Source organism: Sorex araneus, chromosome 7 (genome assembly GCF_027595985.1).
Source record: "Sorex araneus isolate mSorAra2 chromosome 7, mSorAra2.pri, whole genome shotgun sequence".
In the NCBI taxonomy this organism is placed as follows: Eukaryota; Metazoa; Chordata; class Mammalia; order Eulipotyphla; family Soricidae; genus Sorex; species Sorex araneus.
Window position 1 is genome coordinate 45024865 of NC_073308.1, and position 22892 is coordinate 45047756.

The window sequence follows — 22892 nt, forward strand, 5'->3', positions numbered from 1 at the left end:
CATCACAGGACCTGAGCAGCACTACATACTGTGGCCCTCACATTCAACTGTCAGCATGGTTGACTGAGAATCACCATGAGGAGCCTTTGCATCTCCTGAGTGCAATTTGTGAACCCTCCATCCCACAAAATATGAGAATGCTAAATCTTTCACTGTCACTGTCATCTCATTGCTCATCGATTTGTTTGAGCGAGCACCAGTAATGTCTCTCATTGTGAGACTTATTGTTACTGTTTGGGCATATCCAATACACCATGGGTAGCTTGCCAGGCTATGCTGTGCGGGCGCGCGATACTCTCGGTAGCTTGCCAGGCACTCCGAGAGGAGCGGAGGAATAGAACACGGATTGGCCTCATGAAAGGCAAACGTCCTACCGCTGTGCTATCGCTCCAGCCCATGCTAAATGTATTAAAAAAAAAATTGAATATAAGGCCAGGGAGATAAGTCGGTGGGGTGAGCTTATGCTCTGTATGCAGAAGGCCTTAGCCTAACTCCTGATGACACACAGTCCTCCAAGGACCTCCCGGAGCAATCCTGGAACACAGAGCCAGAGACAAGCTTTGAAAACCACTGGGTGTGCCCCCACCCCCGCCGAAAAAAAAAAAAACGAAAGAAATACATGTTCAATTTATAGTTGAGACAAAATCACAACACAGCAAATATCCAACTATTAGAAATAAAGAGGAAAATGTCATAACAGTAAGTAAAAACCAAAGATGTGACGATCCACATATTCAGATTGTACTTTAATATACTACATAATGCCCAAAGCCATGAAGAACTGCCCCACCCCGGAAAGGGAACCTGTTAGGCTAGTCTGACTAAAACTGCAGACAAAGGAAGTTCTCTTTCTGCCTGACCATGAACAGAAAAATATTATGCATGGGAAAAGCAAAAAACTAAATTTGAGTCATGCAGATATTAGAATTATATGTTAATTATATGGGATAATATTATATGCCATTGACATGTAGAAGTATCAAAAATTCTTTGTATATAAAAACTGTTTGGAAGCATCATACATTATCCAAGGCAAAAATGTCCATTGACACTTTATCACAAAAGATACAACTAAATATATGAGGAAGTTAACTAATTAATTGCAAAGGAGGAAAAGCACTTCAAGTACTTTAAATAATTAATGAAGTGGTATAGTTATGAAACTGTGATTCTATGCCTAACTCAGTTCCAATCTAAAATGTCTCACACATTGGGACAGTTCTCACTAATAGTCAGCTGTGTCTAGAATCCTCTATATTCTGTGTGTAATTGTGTGTAATTCTCCACATTATACACAACAAATATTCACTGTCATTTGTTCTGTGGTTAAATTTCTAGAATTTAAAGTGGTTAAAGCTCTAGTCATTCTCTTACTGGGATTGGCATAAAATAAAAATATTTTATATGCATCTTACTTCTTTCTCATGATCGGCTCAAGACCTTTTTACATACAACTAATTGTCTTTATGCATCCTACTCACTGACGTCCCACAACTGGCCGTGTTTCATTTGCTCACCAAAACACCAGAATTAACTAATGTATAAAAAGCAGAAATTTACCACCTAAGCAGTCAAAGAATATAGTAAATGAATCTTCAAGAATGTGCAAAGGAGGTCTTTCTTTCTGGAGGCTTCCACTTTGTTAGTTTTCTTCTTTCAATTAAGTGATAGTCCTCATTACACAGTTTACCAACTTAGCTCAAAACATGTAAAATAAAAAGTATCAGGACTGCTAAAAAAGGTAGTTGGTTTTTTTTTTTTTATCAATGGTACATTTATTTCTCAGTTTTTCCTCAAACTAAGAGACTGCTGGTTGTTTCAGTAATCACATTACTTACATTTCAGCAACATTAAGTTTTCAATAGACAAACCTAATCAACTAGTCGTTTTTTTGCACATCACGCTATTTAGGGATATTGTTATTCAAAAACAAGTAACCAAGTTTTAAAACAATATATGGTAACTTCTTGTATTTATCTCAACTCATATTTCACTTAAATTTTTCTCAGATATAATGATCTTCCAAGATGTATTCTACTACAGGTTTTCATTTTTAGCACCATCATATAAGTTCAAAATTTGAGTAAAATTTGGTATCTACCTTGTACTTAAAGAATGTACTATATTTCCAGCTGAATAATTAATCTTGAGACTCAGAGTCAGGGCAAAAGCAACAAGTCAGGCACACAGGTGGGTGGGTGCTCTTTGGTTTTTGCTTCTCTAGATTTAGATCTTTTGTGAATAGGGCAAGTTAAAAATTTTTAAACGACCTCCTCAGTAATTTTGTGTTCTTAGTGTAAATGCCAGTTGTCACATACCGCATGGAATAGCATTGTGTATGAGGAGGTTTCATGAATAGTGAAAAAATACTTTTTAAGACTAATAGTTTTATTACAATGTTGGATTGTATAACGGTGCTAAAAATTTAAAAAGATAGTTTTTGGCCTACTTCTACCAGAAAATTTTGGTCAATGAGGAAAATATTCAGCAAAAAACAAACAAATAAATGATTTCAACACTATAAATATATGTATCATTCTTGATAGCATATCCTTTCTTCAAAAAATATTATATATTCATATGTATACACTACGTTTTTTTCAAAACTTAAATTGATAGTTGGCAAAAAATTTAAAAAGTTAAAAGAATTCATTAAGAGTAGATTCAGAAGGGCTGAAGAGATAGTAAAAAGGGTAAGGTGCTTGTCTTGCATGCTGCCAAGGCATTCTTAATCCTCACCACCACATATGGTTTCTGGGTCCCACCAAGTATGGCTTCAAACCAAAAGATAAAACAACCAAAAAGCAGAAACAAAGAAAAGAGATAGATGCAGCATTTACTTTTTTTTTTAACCATCAATTTCAAGTTATAAGTTTAAAATTATTTAAAAATTCAAAAGATATGCTCCAGTCTTTTGAACTATCTCCCTATCCTGAGTAAATAAATGTTTGTATGAAGAAAATTATCAATATCCAGGAAGGTAAGAAAAACTATTAGTTATTTAACAATTAAGAGGACACATTTGAACTTCTCAAAAAAAAAAAGTTCCGTAACTGTACCAGTTAAACTAACAAGGAGTGTATTGAGGAGTGGGAAAAATAGGAGATTAAAGCTAATCTAATGTCACCTGTGTTTAGTCTCCTGAAGGAAAGGAGAATCATCCAGATATATGTCCTCATCCAGAGGGCAGGCACTATTGTAGTTCAATGGCCCCAAGTACAGCCTGGAGTAATCCCTGAGTACTAATCTAGGAGTAAGCCCTTAGCACAGCCAGGTGTGTAAAAATGAATAAGCACGTGAAAGAATGAATAAATAAATAAATGTAATGGTAGATAGTCACAGAACTCAGGGCAGTGTTTTTAATATTTAAGAAATCTAGTAATAAATGTTTATGCGTACAATATACTTTCTATTTTCAGGTACATTTTATCAGGTCTATAGTGATTGTACTGAGATAAAATGGTCCAGGAAGATCAAATAAAAATCTGTTCTTAAGATAAAATCAAAGGCTCGGCAAGGAAAGGGGCTTTGCTTCCTTGGCCTTTTTCCTAGGAGAAGGTTCTTGCCTGTCTTCAGCGTGTATTTGTCTTCTTGGTGATTCTTTATGCATGTTCCTTAATTTGTTATCACCATTGACACAGGGCTGATACATTTGCTTAAGTTGCAGTTGTTTATCATACAATGGTTTTAATAAGTTTTGTTTCATTTTTGTGGTAATTATGATTTCTAAAGAGCAGCTAACAGCATATTCTTCAGTGTAATGTAAGGTAATACAAAAAAGGGACATTAAGGATGCTAAATTGAAGAATGTCTTTAAAAACAATTTTACATAGCAATTTTATGTAAAAAAATGTGCTTTTGTGTATGTTGCTGAAATCTTAGACGATAGAAAGTCAATAATATTTTTTAACATCTCACATGGATGAAGTGGTTTGTTCTATTTTATTTAATGTTTATCACTAATTTTTGTATGATTTTTTATTTCCAGTATCACAGGAATAATTATCCTCACAGTAAATTAAGGAATCGAGTATGGGGAATGGTCAATTTTGTCAATATGGTAAGATTTGATAGTCCAAATCAAACTGAAAAATATTTACTTAAAAGGGACATGTAATTATACCCCGAAAGCACATAATGTACTCTGAACTAATGTTTATTAGATTTTCTTAATTGCTAAAAATATTTTACAATAAATTTTTGCTGAATTTATGTTTTAATTCTGATACTGATTTAATTCAAATCATAACCATTCACAAGTTAACCAAGTCACAAAATTTTGTTCAAAAATTTATGGCAACAAATAAACTACAATTCTTAATCTTTGGTTACCAAGTTAATGGCATTTAATATTTAAATAACTTACAAACGCTGGTTACTATTTACAAGATTTGTGACAATTTGCCTATCCATCAAACACAAATCAAATTCTCTCCTTTAAATCACTGTCCCATTGATGTTATATAGAAGAGAAACTTTCAGATTATAATCTATTGTCTATGTTGTAGCACAAAAATCAAGGAAAATGTTTCACTAAGATCCACTAAAGGGGCCAGAGTGATAGTACAGGGGTAGAGCATTCGCCTTGCACACAGCCAACTCGGGTTCAATCCTCAGCATCCCATATGGTTCCCTGAGCACCACCAGAAGTGATTCCTGAGAGCAAAGCTAGAAGTAACCCCCTGAGCATTGCTGAGTGTGACCCAAAAAGCCAAAAAAAAAAAAAAAAGAAAGAAAGAAATGAACAACCTTGTACTGTGTATCTCACTATGATTCAATTTAAAAAATCCACTAAGTGATTAATTTATCAAAGCTAGAATTAATTGTATTTTCAAAGAACAGCACAATGAGTTGTACACATACTTCATATGTTGAACTCTGAATCAATCTACCTCCTTTACTTTAGGGCATAAAGTAAATGTTAAAATAACACCTTTATGTCGGTGACTACTAATTTATAAAGAGAAAGATAATTTGTCTTTAGTTTTTAATTATATTCCAATTTCTTTAAATAAATGTGTGTATCTCTCTCCCTCTCCCCCTATTCCAGCTTCAAAGTAAACATAATTTTCAGCTGTTGCACATAAATAAGCTTTATTAAAGATTGTAGTTTAGGTTGGGAAGGCATGTGAAAACAAAACGTAATAGTCTAAATATCCTGAGTCTTCCCATTATACCACTTCTCACTGACCCTTTGCTCAACAGAATCCATAGTCATCATTTCACTTCATTCTGTCTCATTTTACTTTTATTATATTTCCATTCCTTTTATGTCAGAATTTTCAAAGTTATTTCTCAATATAAAGAGTAACCTTTCAAAAGTGTGCATCCAAAACCATTCAATCATTCCATTAATAAAGCATAGCTTTATGGTACAGAGTACATTCTCATTATAGGCTAACACTTTCAAAGGATGTTAGTTTTTGTTTATTTTTGCACCTTTGCAGAACTTTAAATTTAAATGAAAATTCACCCATAAATGTTGAGTCTCAAAAATACCTCAATTAAAAAAAAAAGAAACAGTAAATAAACAAAATAGCCTCTATTTGGTCTGACTCATCAGATTTCCTGCATGTTAAGATCGGGGTCAAAAGTAATGGTCACCACAAACTCCATTATAGATGGAAGTCATTACTTAGCTAAAAATCTAACTTCATGAGAGCTATTTTTAATACTTTTGGGAATTTGGACTCTGCTCAGGTATCACTCCTGGCAGTGCCTGAGAAACCAGATGTCATGCCAGGGATTGAACTGGGGTCAATTGTATGCAAGGCAATTGGTTAACCCTCTTACTATCTCTCCAGCCACATAATTTCACAAGTTTGCTAGTTTACTTAATTGTGAGGTATTCTATTGTACAGAAGGATCAGATTTTTTACGATAAAGTTTGTTTATTAACCCAGGGTAACTAACCACTTCAAGGTTGGCCACATGTAAGGCAAGCAACATACCCCTATACTGTCTCTTTGAACCTTATTATTATTCATTTTTCTTGCAAGGTAGAGTGTATTTGTTTTGTGGAGTAAAAAATTAATATAACACATAGATATTTACTCATAATTCTCCAAATATTTTCACAAATTCTGTCTTATTTTATAATTGAATCAAAGAACCTAGTAAATAGATCTTTATAAAGGCAAATGAAAGTGACTGATAAGGCTTATATGGTACACTTCTTAAAACAAATTTTAAATAATGCCCAGTAAAATTTATTAGAACACAAAATGATTAAAAAATCAAACTGATGAAAAATGACAGAACTTTAAAAATAAATATTAAATTTCTAATCTGCCAAATAATCAACCAATGATCTAAAGTAAAAAAAAATTAATAAAGAGAATTTCAACTGTGCCATTTTCAGTAAATTGAAATTTTCAGGTTAGTTGTAATTTCAGAGTTTTCATAAACCTTTTATTCTGGACAAATTCTGAACTCTGTCCCTGTAAAGATGTAAAGAAGACCCAGGATACTGTTTATGTAAAGTTATTTATAAAATAAAAATGGATATTTTTACTTCTATATCTTACACATTAAAATTATCTTAATATAAAAATATAGTAAGAATTCTCCTAAAACATGATTTTGTGAAAAACGTTTCTCTTTTGAGCAGATTTATAAAACCTTGGACATCCATGTGACATTAGTTGGCCTTGAAATATGGACAAATGAAGATAAAATAGAGATAAACCAAAATATAGAAAAGACCTTATTACAGTTTTCAACTTGGCAAGAAATATTCCTTAAAAAAAGGAAGAATTTTGACCATGTTTTGTTACTCAGGTATGTAACTATATTCCCCTATTCCTGGAGCAGATAAATTTTGAAAAATAAAAAAAACAATGTAAAAACTTTTTAAGCTATCATTTTTGTATAGTACATAGAGACACATATTGCATCTAGTGATGCAAACAAAAAATCTTGAAAAAAAGTTTTAAATAATATTTTCTTAGTGATGGTTAATACTAGAATAGAAACATATTCTAATCCTTCTAGGCAGGATTTTAAATTTTATTATGTAATGGAAATAGCTTTAGAAAAAATTTACTTTATTTATCAGTGTCCAACACAATTCACGTCAGGTCTTCATACTCAGTCATTCCAGTACTCTACCAAAACCTACATTTCCTGGGAAATAACCTCATTCTCTGCAAGTTTTTCCTCATTAAAGTGTTCTCATCCAGTGACCTACCCATGGAAAGCATCTTCTTTCCCATTAAAGAAAACAGATATCTAATCTGATTAATGTTTTAATATTGCAAAAGGCTTGGAATTATTGCAAATAACATCATTAATTGCTAAAATCACTTTTATTACAGTACTTAACACCCTATTTAGCCTATTAGAAAACGGAAAATTGTAGGCAGCACTGACTTCAACCTTAAGTTTCAAGCAGTCCTCTTATCCTAAAAATGCTAATTGGTGGGGCAATACAATTTGGAGCAATAGAAACTTTTAGTTTGTCTTTAAGACTATTATATAAGAGTTCCCAGAAGATAAGTCAGTAGCCTACATGTGCCTGCTTAGCAAACATGAGGTCCTGAGCTTAATCCAATTCTTTTTATAGCCCCACTGGTTCATATCCCTAGCAAAGGGGTTGGGGATGGTAATGGGGGAGGGGAAGTGGTGGTCCTGATGGTGGTGGGGGATGAACTATAACATAAGAGTAATACCACTTTGTTACCTGTAGTATGTGTTTCTCCTGATAACTAGAAACAGTGTCTGAAAATTGTGCTTTCTAAATGTTAACCATCACTGAGTTCAAAATTTCCAAAGACTATAATGTGAAGTTAGGAATGATTTTTAGTAGATTGATAACAATGAACCTGACCTCCTAAATCACATTATTTCTTATTTCCATCTCTTGGATAGCTGATAGTATATGTCCAGGACAATATTTATGACAAACATATTTGTAGAGTCATATATAAGATAGCTGCAAAACAATTGAAGGGAGTAAGGTAAACATCACCAGAACATTCATAGCAAGAAAGATTATACTCATTACTGTATTCTCTAGACTTGTATTTAAAATACCAATAAACTAATTTTGAAATGTTCTAAACAGTACATGTCTAAAGCCCTAATCCTAACCTTTGCTGTCTGAATGTTTCTTAAATTATGAGTAGCAGTTTCTCAGAGTGAAGCAAGGGAAATGTTACTTTAGGTTCAGCTGGGCAACATTTGTTAGACTTCTTATGTGATAGGTTTCTTATATTCATAAGTTACATAAACTTAGAAATAATGAGACACTTTAAATTTCTAATATTTATTTTTAAGTGACCATAAACAAAATTTATAATAAAATTGTTCCTTTCACTAGTGTTTCATATCCATAAGTAATTTTTCCCAAATATCCAAAGCACAGCAGAGCCTGGCTAGTTGCCCTCAGCATACTCGATATGCCAAATACAGTAACCACGATGGTCCTCATTGCCCTGATCCAGAAAGGGCCCCCAATACAAGATCGGGATACACTAGCATTCTACATGGATGAATGGAGACTTTACTGGCGCCCGCAAATTGATGAACACCAGGATAACAGTGATACAGTGATCCAATGTCTAGAAAGACCAGATCTCTAAGACACTTAGTCACAGACTGAGATATAAATGTACAAAGAAATATTTAGACTACAGGAAGATGTGGAATTTGACTTTGACTCGATCAAAAAAATTAAAAACAGAAAGGGGTAATCTAGTCTAACCACCTTTCGTGCACCTGAGTCTTCTTTATTACACTCCAGGTATGCAAATTTATTTGTGGTAGTTCTCTTAAATAGCTTTGAGTGTTCTTCAAAGCCTGTAAGACATATATATCTTAAATAGTATACTTTTACAATTCTATTTTTACACAACTTTATTGAATGCTTGATTATAGCTACAGAATGAATCCTCAATGGATTTCTTCAGTTGATTATTTTTTAAAAATATTTTCTAATGTAGCTAATTAATTGTGATATTGAATCAATTTACAATGATACGCTTCCCTCTCTAAACTTTTTTTTAAGTATTTTTTATCCCAAAACTGAAGATAGGATAAATCAAAGCAAAATGTATTTTTAGGGAATTTTTAGATAGAGGTGTTTTTGTTTGTTTTTATAATTTAATAGGAGTGCATAGACTTTTCCCTTCTTATCTCAAATACACCACACATTTAAATATAGCTTAACAACAAGTAAGATCATCCTAAATTCCAAAACTCCAAGGGAAAAAGCAAATGTTGGTATCTAGCACCAACATTGTATGGGTTTACTCATTTTTATGCTAGTTAAACTTTGTCTTCTATTAAACTTGTATCTGCATCGTGTTTACAGTGGCAAGTGGATCAACACTCACACACAAGGAACTTCTTTTCCAGGGGGTATGTGCCTACCCTATTATTCCTCCAGTATTGTTAAGGTAGGTTATGACTTATTTACATTACATAATCAAAATTTAGTATCAAATTTCCACAATTTTCTGTGCCTTTTGAAATTGAGCATGTATACCCTTGTATTCCTGCTGATGATAAAATTGCTATCTTTCCTTTAATAGATAAAAAAAGAAACATTTTATACTACCACTAAACAAATATTATACTACCAATAAATGGTGAAGGTAAAGCAGTGAAGTTTAGAGTTTTAAAGAACATAGTATGTACTAACCAAATTAATACTGTTCTTTCACATATTAAAAGTAGTTATGCAATGTATAGAAAATTTAGTGACTGATTTGACTAATGAACATAATTGTCCTTGTACTGAGAAATAAAAAATCACTTAAAATCAAGAAACCCTTGCATTTATCTTTTAGAAAGGTATCTATAAACTCTTGTCTTTCCTTATTTATCTAATACATTTCCAGGGATTTACTATGTTAGTAAATGCTGTGTATGTAATTTTATAATTATTGAAAATACCAATTCTAACACTTATTTTCTTTAGTATCTCTACCTAGTTATTGCTATAATTAAAGTAAAATATTAGAATGTCTTAAATTACTTCATGGCATTCTATATTGCTTATATGTGGTTATATCTTATAGCACATTAGCAATATAGTTTGCCCTGAATTAATTAAATCTAATACAAACAGTTACCAATTCCCAATTAGAATATTATAACCCATTCAGGCCAGTTTAAAAACTTCCTGTGAGTAGAGTGGGAGACTAACACCCAAGAATTGTAGAAATAAGTACCAGGAGGTTGACTCCATGGCTTGGAGGCTGACCTCACATTCTGGGGAAAGGGCAACTCAGAGAAGGGATCACCAACTATAATGTAGTCGAAGGCCATGCTGGGGAAGGGAGTTGCGGGCTGAATGAGGGCTAGAGACTGAGCACAGTGGCCACTCAACACCTTTATTGCAAACCACAACAGCTAATTAGAGAGACAGAACAGAAGGGAATGCCCTGCCACAGTGGCAGGGTGGGGTGGGGGGAGATGGGATTGGGGAGGGTGGGAGGGATGCTGGGTTTACTCGTGGTGGAGAATGGGCACTGGTGAAGGGATGGGTTCCCAAACTTTGTATGAGGGAAGCATAAGCACAAAAGTGTATAAATCTGTAACTGTACCCTCACAGTGATTCACTAATTAAAAATAAATAAATTAAAAAAATAAATAAAAAGAAAAAAGAAAAAAAACAAAAAAAAAACTTCCTGTGAGTAGAACAAAAGTCACCAAATTAGGGTTGCTTTGCTTTGACAGTTATTTAATATCTACCTCTACCTCTCTTTGAGAGCTATCTCTTAATGTTAAAGAAATAAAAATGACAGGCAGTTCTAAAAATAATTAAAAGTCAACTCTGCCTTAGATTTTATGTATTGAAAATAGTTTCCCCTACAGACTTTTCCCCATAATAGTTGCCTAGAATTGTGGGTGCAATGTAAGACTACTAATTGAAAAGATAAGCCTGAAATATCTTACTTTATCTCTAAATATCTAGTACATAGGAATCAATCAGGTTCACTTTATAGGATGTTAGTTTAATATTTTAGCTATTTATACAAACAATTCTTTATAAACACAATAATGACTATTGCTGTCACAAAAATAATTGAGAATTTAGATATTGCCTTTAGAAAAGACCTTTTGTTCATCTAAATTATATATTTAAGAGAAACTGAAGTGCATGAGTGTGAGGTAATTGTGTCTATACTCTCAAATTTTTGAAAATATCAATCTTGTTATGATAAATAGAGTAGCTTATCCAGAAATTAGAAACAGGTCTCCCAGCTTCTGGTTCAAAGCATATGTATTATTGTATGCCACCATGGGATTATGATTATATTACTATTATAAAATATATCTTCTCTTCTATCAGGATTTTTTACCTGACCTAATTATAGTTGCAAGCAAAATAGCACATCAGCTGGGGCATAATCTTGGGATGCTCCACGATGAATACCCTTGTACCTGTACTTTGGGAAGATGTGTGATGGATCCTGAAGGAAGGTGAGACCCAAACAAATAGAATACACACAAATATGTTGGGAGTGGCTTAGGTAAAAACTGAACATGCAGGATAAAATATTATCGCGTGTAATATATTTCCCTAACATGCCCAGGAAGATCTATTACAAAACCAAGCAGGGGACGTAGTTTCCCTTGAGAGATAATATCTGTTAGTTATAGTGTGTCTCCTAGTGATATAAGGAGAAACATTCTGAAATACCATACGGGCACATTGCGAAATATAAGATGCCCAATATTATACAATGTACAATTTTTTAAGGTATCACCATCCTAACATAGTGTATTCAAGACTCCATCTTGTATCATTATTGCGTCAATAATAGCTACAAAGAACAGATGAAAATGGAAAGGAGATGAACTTCAGGTGAAAAAACAATTGCATTCCTAGAATGTGTAAGATAATGGGTAGTAAATGGTTAGTTTTAGCAAATATTTATTAGAACTATGTTATATTAGTCACTGTGTTAGACAAAATTGCTTATTAAAAAAATGTCTTTTGTTTGTTTCTGTGAGTCAAAGTCTGGATGAATGATGAAAGGTAAAGGAGAGAGGATTTGTGTCTTTTATCCCTTCCCCATTTACATTGAGGTAAATATTGAAGGGTGTTGTACTCTATGTTGTCCTAGTTTCAATAAATACTTTCTATTACAAAGAAATCTAATTATTAGTCTCCTACATCAGTAAGGGAAATGTGAGAGAAATCAAACTTTTTAGTGCATTGTTTATAAGTAATTTTTTTTCAAGTTCGTTGTACAAGTTTCATTGCTGTTCTACCATTGTGCTTTTATATAAATATTTTTTAACTCATCCTATATCCTATCTCTAGTGTTCCTGCACTCAAATTTAGTAAATGCAACAGAATTCAGTTTATGGAATACTTAAAGGATTATAAGCCAGCGTGCATGTTCAACATTCCATTTTCTTCTCAATTAACTAATTCTCCATATTGTGGAAACAATCAATTGGATGATGGGGAAGAATGTGACTGTGGATCTCTCGAGGTATTTTCAAATGATATTGTCCTTAAATGACAAAGTTTATGCTCCAGTAGAATGCATGTGCCAGAGTCTGGACCTGGTGAACAGGCCTGAAGCAGGGATTCTGCTAGGATTAGGAGAAAAAAAAAACCCAAGAGAGGAAAAGTGAAGGGTCAGGGGGTAGTAGCCTGGTGGACAGCAGATTCAACTGTCTTCCCTTCAAAGTATTTATTGCTTAGAACCAGTAACCACAAAAAAAGAGAATAATAACACTCTTTGATTTAATGATAACTATCTTAGTCTTTTACATACCCAAGTGCCTTAAATTATAATAATCATTGTCTTTGTAAAGGACTTTCACAGCAGGAAGTTTTTCCAAGAAAGGAAACCAAGAATAGGAACTGACCCCTCACCTAGCAGCATTCCAGGGCAGCATTCTATCTCTGACTTCAGTATTGAAGGGTCTTGTAAACTGCCCTTCCTGTTCCCTTTATCTATCTAGCCCCAACATATAGGCAGATAGCTATCAATTTACCATGGAATTTATCATAAAACTTTCAAAAGGTGTTTCTTCCCTACTCATTTGAAAATAAGCTTTTGGTATATCATCATGCCAAGGCTTTCTTAAAAAATTTGTTTAATTTTTTATTTCTTCAAAGCTGTTCATGGTTGGATTTCAGTCATATACTATTCCAACACCCATCCTTCCACCAGTGTTCATTCCAAGGTTTTTTAAAAATAAAATCATGAGTTATGTCTAATGATCTCACTAAAGAGCAACAGAATCTCATTTGCCTAGTTTACAGGCTAATTGACTTTCTTGTGAGAATGGTCCTAGTTGTCTGATCTCTCAGGCAGAGTAGGAAGATGTTCTATAAACTCTCCCCTGTCAATCAAGTTTTATTTGGCGCTTTATAGGTTGGTCTATATCACAGTGGGACAATTCACAGTATTAGGAAGCTCTGTCTAATTTGAGCAGAAATCTTCTAGGTCTTCACATATTTACTGCTGTCCTAGTCTCTGGACTTTGAGAAAAAGAACAATTTTAATATGCTTAATCTCTAACCTAGAAACACATTCTTCCATAAATTCCTCAGAAATGTATTTGATGGAGACTACTTCTAAAGTGTGTATCAAGTACATACATCACCAAGGAATGTCATTAAAGTATATATTCTAACTTGGCAATTCTGAGGTAGAACTGAGATCTTGAGACACTATTAAGCAAGCTAGGAGGTTATGCTGATGCTTTGAATCCAAGGACCACGTTTATAGCATCTGTTTTATAGATACTATACTCTTTGGAGGGAGCCATACCTGCCAGTGCTCAGGGTTTGTTCCTTGGCTTTGTATTCAGAGATATCACTTAGAGGAGCTCAGGAGGCCACACGGGGTGCTAGGGATTGAACTATAAACCACATTCAAGGCAAGCAACCTGCCCACTGTATTATCTCTCCAGTGCCAAGACACTGTACATTTGAATAGAGGTCTAATAGGATAGTGATTAAGAGGCCCCATTCAGGACAGCAGGAACAATGATATGTCCAGAAGTTATAAAATCTAGTCCTCAAATATCTTAAATTAAATGTGAAAATACTCTTAATCCATTTGCAAAGTTAATAATTTCAAATATTCTTTGAAATTATTTCGCAGTTTTATTTGAACACATGAAATATACCTTTGTTACGTACCAGGATACAGATCATTTTTACTTTATATAAATTTACTTTATATGTATCATAGCCAAGGATGATTCATTTGTACTTGCTTTTGAAATACAATATTAAATTACACAGGAACACCACTAATTAACTCTTCAAACAGGAGATAAACTGTAAATCAGTTTCTGATCTTCAATTTTTCATCACTTTCAGGAATGCACTAATCCTTGCTGTGATGCGCATAAGTGTATGTTGACGCCAGGATCCGCTTGCGCAGAAGGAGAATGCTGTGAATTTTGTCAGGTGAGATCTTCTGCGAACAAAAATTTTCCTGTTCTAAGCTTATGAAGGGTAGGTGGGACCAGATATTTTTTCTGAATGCTTCTGCTCTGGATTAATTTTTTGTTTGATTCAATTTTATTGCTTGTCTTCACCAGATGAAAAAGGCGGGTTCCATATGTAGACCAAAGAAAGATGAATGTGATTTTCCTGAAATGTGTACTGGCCATTATTCTGGTTGTCCTAAGGACCGATTCCAAGTAAATGGAGTTCCTTGCAATAATGCAAAAGGCTACTGCTTCATGGGAAAATGTCCCACCAGAGATGATCAGTGTCTGGAATTATTTAGTGATGGTGAGAATCGATTTCAGTAATGATTATAAAGATAGTCCCATTATTTCTCTGTTCCTTTTTGTAAGAATTTGAGAAGAAATTGAAATTAATATCATTTGGGTCATTAGCATTCTATAAATATTATCCCAATTATTCATTAGTTAGCTTAGTTGTGGGGTAAGGAATGTTCATAACTTGTTTATATCCATATTGTTTCTAAAATAGTTGTTGGATCACTTTAAGATAAGTTGTTATTCCCATTCCACTTTACTACTACATCACTGTATCACTGTCATCCCGTTGCTCATCGATTTGCTCAAGCAGGCATCAGTAATTTCTCTGTTGTGAGACTTGTTGTTACTGTTTTTGACATATTGAATATGCCACGGGTATTTTGCCAGGTTCTACCATGTGGGCGAGATACTTTTGGTAGCTTGCTGGGCTCTCCGAGAGGGATGGAGGAATCAAACCTGGGTCGGTCGCATGCAAGTCGAATGCCTTACCTGCTGCATTATTGCTCCAGCCCTACATGATAGGCTATTTGATACTATATGATGAGCTAATTTGAATTATATAAGAAAAATAAGATATTGTATGATTCATGCTCTTATTGTTTTACTCTGGTCATACCATATTGGATTCCAGGAGCAAAAGATGGCCCTGACAGCTGTTATGAGCTAAATAAAAAAGGAAATATATTTGGATATTGCAAAAACAAGGAAAGTGGATTAATTCCTTGTGAAGAAAAGTAAGTATTTTATAAAGAAAAATAATATCTTCTAGGTGTATTTTACAAAAAAAGAATATCAATGTTCTGACTTCAGAATTTTTTTCTTTTTGGCTTTTTGGGTCACACTCAACAATGCTCAGGGATTACTCCTAGCTCTGTATTCAGAAATTACTTTTGACCATGCTTGGGGGACTATATGGAATGCAGCCAATTGAACCCATTCTGAGAGTCTTTTAAACAGAGGTTATTGGGAAGTGTTGATGGGCGGGGAGAGAGCAATATTCTCCACAGAGCTTTTATTCAGTATGTATTGTACTTATTAACCAAACATCATGGGATTCATGGATATAATTCTGGATTAGCCACATTAAACCATCTTTGAATCCTATAATTGTTTCCAGAGATGGGAAGATTCAAGAATGTCAAGAATGGAGACAAAAAGAACACAGAAGAATAATACAGCAAATAGCAGTAGAGAAAATTCCTAGAAAGTAGGCTAGAAGAAGGAAGGAGCAGAAAGTATGAAAAGAAAGGTAGAAGCTCAATTTGGAAAATTGAGAAGACCTGAGCTGGAATAAAGACTCGGGTGCTGTGCATAGTGCATACACAGATCTCTAGCATGACTGCCAGCACCTCATGGCCCTCTAGAACCGCCACAGATGGCTCAGATAGCCCCCAATGCTGACCCTCCTGAAGTGCTACATGGAACCAGTGAAGCTGACTGAGTATTACTGGGAGTTTCCTGGACAAACCAATGAGCATTGCTTGGGAGTCCTTATTCCCAAAAAAGGGAAGACTTGAAAGTTCTTTTGAATTTTATAAAGATGAGCTAAGCAAGACTTCTCTTACTGACATTCTGAGGGCTTTTTGTGTGTTCGGCAGAATTTAGACTGAAATGGAGTTCAGCTCTGTTACTAAACATTCTAGGTGAAAACGGGGCCAAGACTTCACTTCTCTTGCTTTTAATTGTGGTTTAATCTGTAAACATTTTTTTTATATAATAGTAGCAACTTTAAGCTTATTGTGGGAACCAATAGATGACAATTTTTCTTGATCTATGCAAGAAAGAAATCTTAGTGTCCACATTAAAGCAATGCCAGTGAAGATAATTGATAAGATATTGATATTACTCTGCAAATGAGCTAGTATTAACTCATGATACTCATAGAGATAGTTAAACAGTCATTTGCACTCGAATCTGCCCTTCTCTGGGTCAAGAGACGATGCTTTTCTACTTGCTTACCCTGCTCCTTCTGGGCTCTGCACAGCCTGCTGGTGAGACCGCTCTACAAATAAGTAAATAAACAAGTGACAAGACCATAGCCAGATTAATCTCTATAATTCTTCTCTGAGGCTATCCTTCTTTTCCTTTAGAAATACCAAATGCGGAAAGATATTTTGCACTGGAGGGAAACATCCATCTAGTCTTGGAGAAGAAAAGATCTACCACCTTAAGAACTTTCGAAAACAAAATACCACCACTGAATGCAGAACCTTCTTTCTATACCACAATTCTAGAGATTTAGGCTTAGTTGATCCAGGAACAAAGTGTGGAGATGAAATGGTAAGATAAAATCCCTTTGTTTAATTATAATTCTGGATTTAGCCACATTAAAACATCTTTGAATCCTATAATTGTCTTCAGAGGCCTGTATATGAGAAAGTAGAAAATAATTGCCAACTGGATTTAATTGGGCTAACAATGATACTATAATAAGTGCTAACTTTGCCTAATCTTTGTTATATAAAATATTTAAATTTGCTTCATTAACAACTTACAGAAGACATTTAATTAAATTATAGGCATAATTTTAATTTGACCATAAAGTAGCTACATATTTGTCATGTATTCTTATTCATTGGTGTATATTTGTTGAGCACATGTTACATGTTGTCAGTAATTGTACAGGGCATAAATTACATAAATGTAAATATACTTGAAGATATCAGAGCTTAAGTTATGAAAACAGTAAATATATTATTCATTTTTATTAAATTACTTATCTAATAATGAAATATGCACTAGAAGTATTTTTATCATGATATGATTAACACTAGGACTAGAGTGATAGCACAGTGGGCAGGGCGTTTGCCTTGCACTCAGCTGATCTGGGTTCTATTCCTCCATCCTTTCTGGAGAGCACGGCAAGCTACCGAGAGTATCCCGCCCACATGGCAGAGCCTGGCAAGCTCCCCATGGCGCATTTGATATGCCAAAAACAGTAGCAACAAGTCTCACAATGGAGACATTACTGGTGCCCGCTCGAGCAAATCAATGAGCAATGGGATGACAGTGCTACAGTGCTATGATTAACAATTGCCTGGCAAGATACCTGTGGTGTACTCGATATGCCAAAAACAGTAACAATGATAGTCCTCATTCTTCTGACCCTGAAAGAGCCCCCTATACACCACTGGTCTACACTAGCACGAGACAGGGACAAATGGAGACATTACTGGCGCCCACTCAAGCAAATTGATGAACAACAGGATAACAGTGATACAGTGATCTTTTAAATTAACACAGGTTTACAACACAATATAATATGAAGTATAAGGTGCATACCTTTTCAAATATATATATATATATGCATATATATTTTGCTTTTTGGGTCACACCCGGCGATGCACAGGGGTTATTCCTGGCTCTGCACTCAGGAATTACTCCTGGAGGTGCTCAGGGGACCATATGGGATGCTGGGGATCAAACCTGGGTCAGCTGCATGCAAGGCAAATGCCCTACACACTGTGCTATCGCTCCAGCCCCCTCAAATATATAACACCTTACAAAACTTAAGTATATTTAACGATTCACCCTAGTTCATTTGACCACCTCTAACATCTGTACTCAATAAACATTTCTCTACTGGTTAGCCATAGTTGTGGTTAAAATTTCAAGTATTTAGTTGGTCTGGACTTTGTTGGTTTCCACACTTTGTTTCTTTATAATCTTATATAGGAGTGAAATCATCCAGTGTTTGTCTTTTTTTATCTGGCTTATTTCACTTAGCATAAATCCCTTCAGTTCCACCAACAATTTTGCGAATAACAACAGGATTTCAACTGTATACATATACTATATTTTCTTTACTCATCTGTCAGTGGGTGTTTATTTTAGTTAGCAAAATAGTATAACTGTTATTAAAAAATCATACAATCATGTATATATATTTACAAGTATATATATTTGCAGATATACATTAATTTATTAACCAAATAAACTTTAACTATTCATCAACCTATGAGATCTTAGGCTATTTTATTCATTATAAATAGAGCTAAAAATGAGGAGCTACATGTGTTTATTTGTATTTATATTTTTATACTGTTTAAGTAGCTATGTGAAAAAAATTCTGGGTCTTATAATAGACTCTTTTTAATATTTTGAGAAAGCTCAATATTGTTTCCCATAGAGTTACACCAGTTTCTCACCAAAAGAATATGAGGCTTTTTTTCTTTACAATATTTTCAATACTTTTGTCTCTGAATTTTTTACCTATATTATTCTCAAAGATATGAAAAAATATGTCATTGTAGATTTGATTTGAAATTCCCTAATAATGAGTGCTAATGATTATTTTTCATATTCCTCTAGATAATTACAATTTAGTATACATTATACTTTAGTTTTCATTGTAACCTAGTGTAAGAATAGTACTTCCATTCTTCTTTTACTCAGAATTGTTATTTCTCTTTTAAGGTTTTATGATTATACACATATTTCATTAATGTCTCTTCTGTTTTCTCAAAAAAACCCTTTAAGTGTGTGGTTTGATTGTGTATTTAAGATATTTTTGTTTCCTACTGTATGCCTAAATCTATATTAACTTCCTTATTAGTACTGGCTAATTGTATTCCATAGTTTCTGTTAATTCTTGTCTTTATGTATCTAATTTTTTTCTGATTTTTTTATTATTCTTTTATTTTCTTGCTGACCTAATAGTTATTTCATATCATGTTACTTAGTCTCCATATGATTAAGATTTTTTTCAATTTTATTTTATAATTGATTTCTAGTTTCAACATATCTTTTATTATTAGAAAGAATGCTTTATATAATTTCATTCTTTATGAACATAGTGACAAGGTTTTGCATCCCAATCCATGCTCTATGATCAAAAGAGTACCATGCACAATATAGAATAGTATGCACTTGAAATTTTGAGTTTTAGCATAGTAAATATCTAGTGTAATGTAGTGTAATATATGACATTTTTACCTTAATATATGTATTATCTGATATAAGTATGGCTGTCTCTACTAGGTAAACAAATGATTATCCTGGAAAAAGCAAAATGTTTGCTTTTACTAATCTATATTGCCTGCAACTCTGTGACTTTTGAAAGATTTGTTCAGGCTACTGCATTTAGGAATTAACATTTAGGAAGTTTACTATAAAATTATTATCAGAGTTTCATTTCAAAGTTATTTCTTCTTAGTAGTTTTGCTGTTTCCCTATATTCTATTGCTATCCTATTCACTTGTATTTGATAAATACTTTTCATATACTGTTTAGGCTCCATCTTTATCATCTTATGTCTCCTAAGTATTTTTATTTTGAGGTTACCATGAGGTAACAGCAACTGGATAAAACTAAGACCAGTTTAAGGAATTGAAAGATGGAAGAGTTCGAAGCATCTAAATAGACTAGCAGAGAAAAAAAAATAAAGAAAATCAGAAAGCCTAAGAGATTTATATATGATTTATATAACATAAGAAGGAATGTTAGTACCATGGAGTCTTTGACCACCAGTAATTTTATTTGAATAAAAAATTACTTAGAACTTTCTCGAAGTGGGAATAAAAAACAAGTATCTAGATTCAGGATGTTACAAAATAGAATTCTAAACTAAGTAAACTCAAATAGTTGCATACCTAGACAGATTATAATTATAAAATTATAATTGCAAGATAAAGAGGAATTTTGTAGATAGTTTAAAAGAGGGACATGTCTGCTTTGCATACGGAGACTCCAACTTTGAGTGTTGGCACTGCATGGGTCCCTGAGCAAAACCATTTGGAGCCCTTGTGTCCTCCGAGCACCGCTGGACTCTAGGAGCAGGACATTGATGAACCCAAGAACCCACTTATAAGGCTTTTGTCTCCTAATTGAGTACCACAGTAAAGGCTCTGAGGGCCCCCCCAAAAGACTGCAAAGGCCTCTTTAATAAAAGTCAAAGGTAGCACTGTTGTCCTGTTGTTCATCGACTTACTCGAGTGGGCACCAGTAACATCTCCATTGTGAGACTTTTGTTACTATTTTTGGCATATTGAATATGCCATGATAGCCTGCCAGGCTCTGCTGTGGGGGTGGGATACTCTCGGTAGCTTGCTGAGCTCTCCGAGAGGGACAGAGGAATCAAACCTGGTTCACCCTACTCGCTGTGCTATCACTCCAGTCCAAAAGTTAAAGATAAAGAAACTTAAAAGCAGGAAGAGAAAAAACAAACATATATATATATATATATTTGACACATCATTAAACTATCAGAATGTTAGAGAACGAACCTTACATGACTGATGGGAATCCCATGATATATTCAAAATGCTGAATGAATACCACCTTCAACCAAAATGCTCTACCCAGCTAAATTATCACTTAAAGATGTAGGAATGAAAAAGAGCTTTTGAGACATAACACTTGGGTGAATTTTTCTTCACTAAATCACCCTAGCAAGAAATATTAAAAGAATTTCTATAAAATAAAAAGACACACTACTTTAAAATAGCAATGCACCAAAAGCATAAAATGTGAGGAAGAAACTGGTGTCTCTGAGAAGCTACAGATATACTTGCTTCCAAAATCTGCTGACTGAATGAAACTGGAGTATCATGCTGAGTGAAGTTAGATGGAGAGGGAACCAACAAAGAATGATCTCTCTCAAACATGGAGTATAACCAAAAAATAGTAGGGAATACCAATTACTCAAGACAACAGAAACTGAAAATGAACCTTCAGTAGAATATAGACCATAAGGGAGTAAATTTGGGTAACAGGCTGACAGGAAGAGACAATGAGACCATGGAGGAGGGATGTGGTCACTCTGGTGAAGGTGTAGAGCTGGAACGTGTTGGGCATTGAACATGATAAACTGTCAGTATTGAAAAGCACAGTGCCTAAATTTTTAAAAAGTGCTGACATAGAGACATACAGGAGTGGAAGCGTGAGAAGGAAACTGGGAACACTGTTGGAGGGGAGTTAACACTGATGACGGGATTGGTGGTAGAAATTTGTATGCTTAAAACTCAGTTAGAAATAACTTTGTAAATCACTAAGTCTTAGAAATAAATAAGTAAAAACTAAAAAAAAGTTAAGTGGACTATAGTAAGCTAGAGTGTAACAATGCAAGTAAAATAGCAATAACCTCATTATAAAAGTTTTTAAAATATAAGAAAAAGTTAAAGCAGAATAAGCATAAGTGATATTGATATTATCTAGCAGCTATGAATAACAAATATGAATATTTATCAAAAGAAAATGAAAATATAATGTAAATATCTGAAGAAACTGTTATAATTGAAGATTCTATGATATATTAACATTTAAAAATAAATAGGGACATATATTTTTAATAATTAATTAATTTGTATATTGTTTGGACAATAATTTTCAAATATATGCACTGATATAGAGAATTTATTCTTCCATTAAAAACCATATGCAATATTTCATAATGTAAATTATTGATACATTTCACTTTATTTCTAGGTATGCAGCAATGGCGAATGTGTGAACATGGAAAAGTTCTACAATTTTGTCAATTGCTCTTCTCAGTGCAAAGATAATGCTGTAAGATTTAATTCCTCTTTTAAACATGGCATTTTTTGCATAGAACTTTAATCATGAGTCTTTTCACATGTATATTGGGTTTTAAAGTTTGATATATGATTAATAAAGTTGATCTGTGTGTTATATATATATATAACCACATTGTTAATACAAATTTTATTGTCAGATAGGTAATCTATAAACTCAGTGATATTATACAGATTAAGGTTTAACTTAAAGTTTAAAAAATGTATTGATTATATCATTATCTATAATTAAAATATACAAGTGAAAATATTAGCCTAAAATTTTTAAATATGACTTTTTATTTTACTCAGTAAGTTTCCATAATAGCAATTTCTAGCAGTTTGCATTTTCAGATAACATTCCTCCTAAGGTTGATTGATTAGTATCACATATAGATTTATGTGTGTGTATGATCTTTCAAGTACCTTACATATTTACACCTCATAAATGCTTCATTATAACTTTAAAATGTTAGCACTTTTCTTGAGCCAAATTTGATAGATTCAGATCTAGGTACACTAATGTTTTGTGAGTGGAAAAGTTAATATTTAAATACAGAACGATGAACAAAGTCTTTGTGTAAATCTTTAACTACCGTAATGCATTTTAATGTAAACATTATGCCATAACTTTTTAGTCTTATATCAATATTGTCTCACTGTTAT

General features: G+C 33.5%; 1 protein-coding gene across 1 annotated transcript in view; it reads left to right on the top strand.

Moving 5' to 3' along the window:
* ADAM7 (ADAM metallopeptidase domain 7) overlaps positions 1-22892 on the top strand; it is a 65052-nt gene that overhangs the window by 36746 nt on the left and 5414 nt on the right. The window contains exons 8-17 of the mRNA XM_055144223.1: positions 3989-4060; positions 6611-6780; positions 9314-9398; positions 11300-11430; positions 12278-12452; positions 14303-14392; positions 14527-14722; positions 15347-15449; positions 16806-16995; positions 22141-22221. Coding sequence (XP_055000198.1) covers positions 3989-4060; positions 6611-6780; positions 9314-9398; positions 11300-11430; positions 12278-12452; positions 14303-14392; positions 14527-14722; positions 15347-15449; positions 16806-16995; positions 22141-22221 — 1293 coding nt within the window. The remainder of the gene's footprint in view (positions 1-3988; positions 4061-6610; positions 6781-9313; positions 9399-11299; positions 11431-12277; positions 12453-14302; positions 14393-14526; positions 14723-15346; positions 15450-16805; positions 16996-22140; positions 22222-22892) is intronic.